General features: G+C 47.8%; 1 protein-coding gene across 2 annotated transcripts; it reads right to left on the reverse strand.

Annotated features, from left to right (window-relative positions):
• Nucleotides 1-528: 528 nt before the first annotated feature.
• On the reverse strand, nucleotides 529-9368 carry WRAP53 (WD repeat containing antisense to TP53). 2 transcript variants are annotated; one of them, XM_072641169.1, is made up of 11 exons: nucleotides 9147-9368; nucleotides 8667-8986; nucleotides 8416-8514; nucleotides 8041-8152; nucleotides 4624-4712; nucleotides 4305-4395; nucleotides 4042-4174; nucleotides 2264-2472; nucleotides 1982-2085; nucleotides 1681-1812; nucleotides 529-788 (listed from the first exon to the last, which is right to left on the reverse strand). In XM_072641169.1, exons 2-11 carry the CDS (start codon nucleotides 8876-8878, stop codon nucleotides 545-547), a joined length of 1425 nt encoding a protein of 474 aa, XP_072497270.1. In that variant the 5' UTR covers nucleotides 8879-8986; nucleotides 9147-9368; the 3' UTR covers nucleotides 529-544. The 2 variants fall into 2 exon arrangements, with proteins under 2 accessions (XP_072497270.1, XP_072497269.1); XM_072641168.1 differs by having other exon boundaries at nucleotides 8667-9351.
• Nucleotides 9369-9592: the final 224 nt, after the last annotated feature.

Raw genomic sequence — 9592 nt, forward strand, 5'->3', positions numbered from 1 at the left:
TGGTAGGGATCCCATGAGGGCGAGGGGGAACAACTCACTCTCCCTCCCCCACCCTTCTAAAAAAGATTGGGACTGAAGCCCAACTTGGTGCTTGAAAGAATGATTAATGGTCTTCAGTGCATACAAGCTGATGTTTGTCTCATCAATAATCTCATACCCTGAAACACACACGTCTCCCTCCCCCCACATTAAGACAATCACATACACAATAACAGAGACCTGCCACATCAATTCACACTCGAACAGACCCCTGTGGGGCTACATAGCAGAGCTCCACATCACACACACAATGCTAGGGAGCAAAATCTGAAGACACACCCCCTTCAGTTTACCAGGTTGCCTGGCAACCATGGGAACAATGACTGGAAACCCCACCCACACTTAACAGTGACCTCACACTGAGCTCTGCTGTGGATTGGCTCCCATCCCTCATCCCTCCCAGGTCCAGGCACAAAGTGACAGATCACACTAGACTCAGGAGGAAATCTTGGTACCCTCCTCCCAAAAAGAACACAGTACTCAGTCCACTATCTCAAAAAACCTTTTATACAACCCCACATCCTCCCTCCCCAGGACCATCTTCCTTCCCCATTTCTTTGCAGTCAGAGGTTTCTATATCTGAAGCATCCCCACACCACCACAGCTGGAGGCGAAAGTCGGGATGGGCATTGCTCAGCGAGAGCAGGGGAACCCCGTTCGCCTGCCCTTCTTCATCCTCACTGTTTGTTGGCTCAGGGAAAACACGCTGGCCAGAAGCCGTGGCCAGCAGAGGCAAGCTTGGGTGCAGACTGTCAGGGAAGGAGGGGAAAAGGAAAGGGAGAGAGGGATGTTAGAGTCCCAGCCTGACATTCTCCCATACCACCTCTACCTGCTTCTCTCTCAGTCTACCTCCCACTCATCTTTTCCCCCAGACATTCCTCCCTAATTTCCATCCAGTCACCCAGGCTCCAACCCAGGAACATCCTCTTCCACTCTTCAGTCTCCTCTTACCTCTATATCAAATCTGTTGTCAAGTCTTGATGATTTTACCATTGTAATATTTTTCATAAAGGTCCCCTTCTCCTGACAAAGCCACCACCTTGGTTTGGTCCCTCATCACACTAGGACTATTTTAACACGCTGCTGGGTGGTCTAACTGCCTCAAGTCTCTCTCATCAGACTTATCAAATTCAACTTCCTAAAGCATAGATGTAACCAACATAACTACATCACCCCTTCCCATTCCCTATCACCTTTTTGATCATTCAAAGCCAGAGGATTTTACAACCTGCCTCCCTCCTATCTTACCAATCTTCTCACACCTTACTCCGTCTCCAATGCATACTCTGCAATTCAGTAACACTAGTCTCCTTGCTACAGTCTATCTCCTGAACGAGCATTTTCACCAGTTGTCCTTTATTCCCGAGAATGATCTCCTTCCCCCACTCTGCCTCCTGGCTTCCAATCCCGCTAAAAGCCCACTTTCCATGTAAAGTCTTTCTTAATTCCCCCTTAATGCTAGTGTCTTGTCTTTGGTGATTGTTTCCAACCTATCCTACATATAACTTGTTTGTACGTAGCTACTTTCATGCTCTATTTCCCATTAGACTACTAGCTCCTTGAGAGCGCTCTACATAGTGCCCGAACTGGTAGGATCTTAACTGACTCCAAATTTCCCAGGACATCTTGGCGGCCTCCTACCTAACGCCATTGGAGCAGTCCTTCTGAGGTAGAAAACTCATCAGTGGTTCCTGCTGGTTCATCCCAGCCCTATTGGTGTCCCACACTGACACAACTCCATCAGTGCTGCCGCTTGCTAGGAACTGTCCTGTCCTGCAGAAAAGGGCAGAATCACATTGGACTTCATACATCCTCATTGCCTAGCTAGTTGAGTGTCGCCCAAGTGCCACCCACCCAAGGGGACCTACACTGATTTCCCTCAGGGGATGGGGAAAAGGGCTCTTTAGTTGCTTGGAAAAGGAAGAGAACTATGGCTACTCACGGGTCCAAGTCAAAGTAGATACGCTGATTGGTAGAGACTTCTCGGTTCAAGGACAAAAGTAAATGGCCAGGCTGCCGGAGATCCCAACACAGGAGCTCAGCATCCTAGGGGTGAAGCTAAGCCATTCAATGAATTCAAACCCTCAAACCTACTCCCCTCACAGCCCAGATCTCCAGCCCCATCCATCCCTTAGCAATTAATATTACTTTCCCTCCCAGTAAAATGGTATCTGACCCATGTGCAATGGCCCACCCACTCTACCCCCATGCATCTAACTCCCACCTTTCGGGCCCCTGAGAAGAGACGGTTGCCATCAGGATGGAAGCAAAGGTGAGTGATGCCTCCATGATGCCCCGAAAACAGAGCAAGAGCAGAGCCATCATCCTGGGAATACAGACCAAGGGAGCAGCCGTAGGAGCCACAGGCATAGAGAGGCTGCGTTGGGCTGAATGCGATGCATGAAATAATCCCACTCTGGCCCTGTTTTTTGGCTAATGTGGGAAAGAGTGAAAGAGGGTAAGATAAGACAAAGGCACAGTTACCCCATCAAAATCCTCTAACTCCCTTCTAAGGTTACTCAAGAACTAGGCTTCCTTCTACCATCCCTTTTCTCTTCAGGGAACCCAAGTATCTGTTAATCACTAAGTAATTACTTAGCACCAACTATGTTGCAGGCATTATGCTAATTAGGCAATAGGGATACAAATTAAAAATCGAAACAGTCCCTGCCCTCAAGGTGCTTGTATTCTAACAGATCCAATGTGGGTGTGTATGTATGTATGTGTGTACACATTATATTAGGGGAGCTGTAGAGGAGAAAGCACTAGCAGCTAGAGGGGAGAAGGAGGAGCCGCCAGAAGGTGGCACTGGAGCTGGGTCTTGAAGGAAGACAGGACTCCAGAAAGCAGAAGGGAGGAAAGCAGTCCAGGCCTGGAGGACAACCAGTACCTTTAAAGGCAAAAAGATGGGAGATGGAGCATCATGGATGAGGAACAGCACCTAGGCCAACCTGGCTAGGCCACAGCAAATGTAGAGAAATAATATGGGAGAAGACCAGGTTATGAAGAGCTCTATATGGCAGACAGAAAAGTTTACATTTGAACGTAGAGGACTGAGAAAAGGCCATTAGGTTTGGCAACTCAAAGACTACTGGTAACTTTGGAGAGAGCACTCCCAATCAAGTGAGGATAACCAGGGTCTAAGATTTGCAAAGCACCTTGTGGTTCTCCAGTCTGACACTACAATCCTATGAGGTCAGTGCTATTATCCTCACTTTGCAGATGAGGAAACTGAGGCTGAGGTTAAACTGACTTGCCCAGGGTCACACAGCTAGTAAGTGTCTGGGGAATGATTCAAACACTGGCATTCCTGGTTCCAGGCCCAGTACTGTATCCACTGCTGCCTAATGTGATGAGTGATGAGATCAGAAGCCAGACTGCAAAGGGTTTAGAACAGGGTGAAGTATCTGTGACCCTTTGACTGAATCCAAACTTCACAGAACAAATCCCCTCAATAAAAGGATTTGTTCGGTAAAACTTGGACTCAGTCAAAAGGCCACACTTGAGGACCTAAAGGGCCACATGTGGCCTTGAGGCCACAGATTTCCACCCCTGGTTAGGAAGAGAAGCAGTGCCACCAAGTACAGAGTTTTCTCGTGGACTTTAGTTAAGAAGGGGAGGAGAGATATATGATACTTATCAGTGATGGTATCTAGTGATACCCCCAAGTGAGAGGTTTTGTTTGTAAGGAGATAGAGAAGCAACTAGAGAGGATTTGGACGACTCCCTTGTAAGGACCGGCTCAGATTAAGTAACAAATTTATAGTGGACCCAGTCAGTATGGGTTTGTCCACTCTACTTTGCCCAGTTCCTCCTACTGCCCTCTTGAAGGACCCAGGTACACAATCCCTAGTTGCATCCTTCCTTTCAAACTGAAGTCAGAGCTGAGAGTGCCCATGGGAACAGCAACTAGAGCTTTGGGAAGAAGTGTCCTGAGAAAACCCCACTAAGGGGTTTGGGGACGTTATTGAGAACTAACAGTTAAGCTGTCTTGATCCTCACCAAATGTGGGTCTTGTTTCAAACTGTCTCCCAGGTCGGGATGTGGAGAAGATCCGTACAGTTCTGTTGAAGCCACAGAAGAGCTTCAAGCCATCCGGAGAGAAGCAGAGAGAATGGGCAGCAGTCAATTCATCCTGAAGTGAAGAGGGAGAAAGAAGATTGTCACTGGAAAATGAAAAGCCAGATACCAAGATGCCCAAGGGCAGGGAAAGAGCGGGGAGCCTGGGGCCTGGATGGTTCCCAAGGAAGAAGAGGTGTTCGTACCAGGTGGTTGTAGGCCCGAAAGGAAGCCCGAAGCTGCCCAGTGAAGGCATCCCAAATGTGGATGGGGTTCTCACGGCTGCTACTGGCCACACTGTTTAGAAAACAGGGACACTGAGGAAAAGCTGCTACAGAAAAGTACACGGAGGAAACAAACTGCACCTCTCAGATTCCCTTTGAAAGATGGGCAGGACCTTTCTCTTCATGGCTTCTCTGATGACACCCCACCTTCTTCCCACTCCTCCAAGACATGCTCTTGAAATATCAAGAGACACTGGGTCTATCCCAAAGAGATTAAAGATGATAAAATGTCAAGACTTACAAGCAGGTGTCTGGCTGGCCTGAGTTCATCAGAGAATACCAACAGTAATCATAGATAGTGTCACCTTCCACCATGCGCAGAACTGGGACCTGAGCAAGAAAGATGGGAACGCCTCAGTCTTGAGGACTGGACCCTTCCATCTTGTAGGATTTCTCTATGGGACACCAGACCATTTCCTCAGGTCAAGATGTGTGAAAGAGTCATGGAACCAATCAGGGAGAAAGAAACATTTCTTCTTGGATATGAGGGGGAAGAAGGAATTAAATGTACTAATCTAGTAAAGTTGGGGGCAGGGGGAGAATGGAAAAAAAACCTGTTTTTCCCAGTCAAGCCTGGTTTGAAAACCACATCATCATCATCTTTTAATTCTATTTCTGATTCATCTCCAATCCTTCCTACTCCCCAGTTACCACTTCAACGCAGTCCCCAATAATCTCACCACTCAATTATACTAAGTTAGTCTCCTAAGTAGCTTTCCTTCCACATAATCCATTAGAGTAATCTTCCCCAAATTTCATAACCATTAAGCAAAGCACAATGCCACAAGAGCACCAAGATGAAAAACGATATAGTTCCTGTCCCTTAGGAGCTTATTTTCTCCAAATAGAAAGAAATTCCATAAATATGATGGAGGACAGACTGTGATAAAGGCAAAGAAGAAAGCAAGACAAAGAACTGTAAGAAATGTGAGAGGGGAAACCACTTTTAGTTGATGGATTAAGGAAGAGAAAATAAAAAAATTGACACCCAAGCTGGCCCCTTCCCATCTTCTCCCTTGTGCTGAACAATGTGGAGGGTTGGCTCTAGGCATAAGAGATGGTATGCATGAACTCATGAGTGTGAGACAAAGGCAGGATGAAAACAAGAAAACAGCCAATAATTCAAACTGATCAAAACATTTGTTAAGGAGAAGCGTATGAAATAACAGGGGAAACGTAGGAAGCAACTAGATTGTAGGAGACCAACGTTTAACTTTTGCACAATGGGGAACCAGCCAAGGATTACCATAAGACATGTGCATTAGGCTTGCCATATGTGGCCAAGACACAGGATCACAGAGACTTTGGAGGACCTATCCAGGAAGGGAAATCTTGAAGTATATACCCAAGATATACCCAAGATACACCCAAGATGACCAAGATAATCCATGGGCTAGACTGTTTGCAATCATTCAAGAAAGTTCTATTTCTTTGGAGGGAGAGGGTGGATCTAGTGGCCTTAAGGAAAGAATTTCTCCCAAGTTTTGGGGCACCAAATGGGAAGCACAGAAGCAGGAGTGAGGCACAAATGAATGAGCAAGTAGACTAGAGGGCAAGAAGAAAGAAGCTGATCATGTGGCAAGAGAGGACTTGAGATGAGACCAGACCAAATCAGATGTTAGGACATAGCTTCTTTTTTTCCTGTTTTTCCAGTGCTTAGGAAATTTCTACTTAGAGTTTAAATCTCAATCCCTTTTTAAAAAAACCTTCCGTAAGACCATCTAAGAAGAAAATACTGGAAGAAAGGAGTGACTTGTCTGAATGTTTATCGGCATTTTAAAATTACTTGATATAGCTATTAAATTACATGGCCATTAATAACAATTTTTATCTAAGCTTCTAAGTTTACAGTTCAAGATTATTATCCCATAGGAGAAGAGATTTGTTTTACTCCAGAGCAGAGGATAAAGCAATTAAAGAAAATTTCTGTAATTTTGGTTATTTGGTGAAAATATACCAGAGCACACCCACAGATTGCCTCTGAAGATGAGAAGAGGAGTGGGGGTTACCTAGTAGGGTTGTCCTCATGTGCACTTGAAAAACACTGCAATCACAACCCTACACCCCAAAAGACTGTCAGCAACTGGGTGAAGGATTAATTGACTTGGAATAAGAACGGAAGCAAGAAGACCAGTAAGAGTTTATTACAATAGTCCAGGCTGGAGCTGATCAAAGCCTGAACCAGAATGAAGGTGGAAAGGAAGAAAGAGACAGACTATTAGGGAAATCAAATCAATAATATCTGGTAATTAACTGAATGTAATTTGTTCTCCTTGCCTGTAGTTCAAGTGATAAGAGTTCACAGATGTGAAGACATGGGGCGGGGGGAAGAGAAGAAATAAGGTGTTAACACTCAATTCCTCTTCCAAATATGAACACCTCTCTAAATCAGATGAGGTAACTCCACTGAGCTGAAAACTGGCTAGGTTCTTTAAATAGCTAAGCCCTGGAAACAACCAGCAGCTTAAGAGTTCAGCAGTCAAGGCCAGGAACCAGCAATCAAGGAAGAATTTAGATATTCACCTCTTGGGAGAAGGGACTTTTTCTCTTCCCTGCTCCAACAAGCCAAAGAAATTTGTTCAGAGAGACATCCAACAGATAATGGAAAATCAGTTCAAGAAGAGTTTGAGACAGAATTGAGGTGACAAGAGAAATACTTCAGAAACTGATTCAGAAAAGTGGTCACTAATATCCAGAACTACCTTTGTGACTGATCCAGGTCTCAAAGCAAAAGAGAGAAACCAGCTATGGACTGAAGAGGGCTAGCCCTGGCAATCTAGAGTCAAGTTCCAGCTCAAGAAAGAGACAGACCTTAGGAACCACATAAAGCATCCCAGTCAGAAGAGATGCTGTGCTTACGAGGGAGCTTAATGATTCTAAGACTTTGAACAGTGGGGACTAGGAAGATAGTGGTAACATCAACGGAAATACATGCCAGGCTTCTTTCAAAGCTCAGCTCAAAAGCCACCTCCTTCAAAGGAAGCCTATCTTGACCCCCAATGCCTGAAGAAATTAGTTTATACACACACATGTATGTATATATATGTGTGTACATGTGCATATATATGTACGTGTGTGCATATATAAATTTTCTATGTATGTCTTACTTTCCCTAAGAGAAGAGAAAGGTCCTTGAGAAGGATAGAAGTAGTTTTACTCTTTCTTGTCCTACTATCAACTGGAACACTGCCTGACATATTGTAGGAGCCAAATGAATACAAAGGAAAAAAAATCCTCCCTTACTCTAAAGAAGCAAAGGATATGGGACACAGGGAAAATAATAGGAGGAAGATTTTAACTGTGGTATTAGGAAAGGCTTAGAGAACACAAACAGACTTCGAGAGAAGCTAAGGAAAATGTGGGAATGCTTTTCAGCCCTAGAAGAAACCTACAGAGTCTGGTTGGACCGTGTACAGGTTGTACAAAAGGAATAATAGGAACTAAGTCTGTAAAGATAAATTATGGCCAGATAGTGGGAAGTTCTACACTTGCATTTTATCCTAGAAGCCACAGGGAGACCAAGGAACATTTCTCTTCAAAAACTTGATGTGGGTCAGATTTATATAAAGAACTTACTATTTACAATCAGGAAGAAAAGACAGGAGGGAACATCTTCCGTAGGGGTGACTGAAGAAAAGGTACAGGTTCCGACACTCACCATTTCTGCATTCTCGAGTTCTTCCTCCTCATTATACAGCTCTGGCGGGAGGTTATAAATCCGCAAGGTGTTGTCGGCACTGTTGGTCAAGAGGCAGGAGCCATCGGGGGCCCTGGAGGCAGAGGAGATTTAGGCTGGATGCCTGGTAGCGGAGTGAGTGGGGAGGTAGGAACTCCTGAGTCCCTGAAGGAAATGGCAGGCACTGGGTCCTGGGAGAGAACTGAGCAATAAAGACCCAGTTCAACTTAATTCAAAGAAGACAGCCCAGATCCAACACCTCCCTGCCACTACAATCTTGTCCTTTCTCATCCAGTACCCTCCCCGCCATCTAATTCACCCAGAATCTTCCTTCTCCTCCCCCACCATTATCCTTACCATTTACAGCCTTTTAGGAAGTTCTCAGGTTGCAAGCTGAACTCTGACCAGGAGCCATTGAGGAGGCGAGGGGGCTGGGAGAAATTGTAGCTCCAGGAGCTGGAAGGAGATGAAGAGTGGGCGCTAGGCTTCGGGAGGACCAGGGGGAGGGGCAGGACAGCCGCGCTGATACTTAGTTGCCGAAGGAAGCAGGGCTGGGAGGGGAAACAAAGCCTTCCCCGAAGGGAGCAGCCCGCCTCCCAGTCACTTACTAGTACTCCTCGCACTCCGGGGCTGGCTCCTGCAGGACTTCCTCCGCCGGCTCACCAGGCGCGAATTCGGGGGCTGCCCCCTCACCCTCGGGGAGGCCGTCGGTTGGGGCGGGCTCCTGCCCTTCTCCAGCAGTCACCTCCTCCACAGGGGCTTCTGCGTCCGGTCCCGGAGGAGCAGGGGTCTCAGGGTCCCGCTCTTCCCCCAGCTCCATAGAAGGGGTCGGGGGCTCCGCTGGCTCGGGCGCAGCCTGGGGGGCGTCATCGCTGCAGCAGGGGGCGAGTGCTGGCTCCGTGGTTATGGTTATTGGGCCCTGGGAAACCTAGGGAAAAACATGGGCCAGGTGGGCGGCGGGGGGCGCTTAAATGTTTGTGTGCACCGCACCGGGCGCGCGCCCCCACACGCACGCGCACACACAAACAAACCCACGAGGGGAGACGCGGGACGCTCCGAGGCGAGGCCTGCTGGGGGAAGGGACTTGCCTAAGATCACAAAAGTAGTGGCGGCTAGAGCCGGCTTTGTGGTGCGCAATACAGGAGGCCGAGGGGGGCCCGCAGGAGTCGAGGGGCGCCTTGCTCTCCACGGGCTGGTCGGGCCACAGGTCCCGGCTCCCCAGCGCAGCCCAAGCCCAGCGGCCGCCAGCCAGGTCCCCCGGAGTAGCGGGGCGCGAGCCAGAGACGCCGTCTTTCTCTGGCGAGATTTCCGCCGGCCTTCTGATTGGTCCTTAGTTGAGCGGGCTACGGAACGGCCGTAAGACAGGCCTGGACTACAACCCCCATCGATCTCCCAGGACTTCCCCCGCCCCTCCGCCTCCGCGGCCACCCTGCTGCTTGCTGGGAGTGGTAGTTCCTAGTCACGTTAGGCAAGGCGCTCTCCCTTCCGCAGCCCCCCTCCCGCCTCTCACCTCCAGGGGACGCCCTGACTACAC

The sequence above is a fragment of the Notamacropus eugenii genome, chromosome 2, assembly GCF_028372415.1.
Source record: "Notamacropus eugenii isolate mMacEug1 chromosome 2, mMacEug1.pri_v2, whole genome shotgun sequence".
Classification (NCBI taxonomy): domain Eukaryota; kingdom Metazoa; phylum Chordata; class Mammalia; order Diprotodontia; family Macropodidae; genus Notamacropus; species Notamacropus eugenii.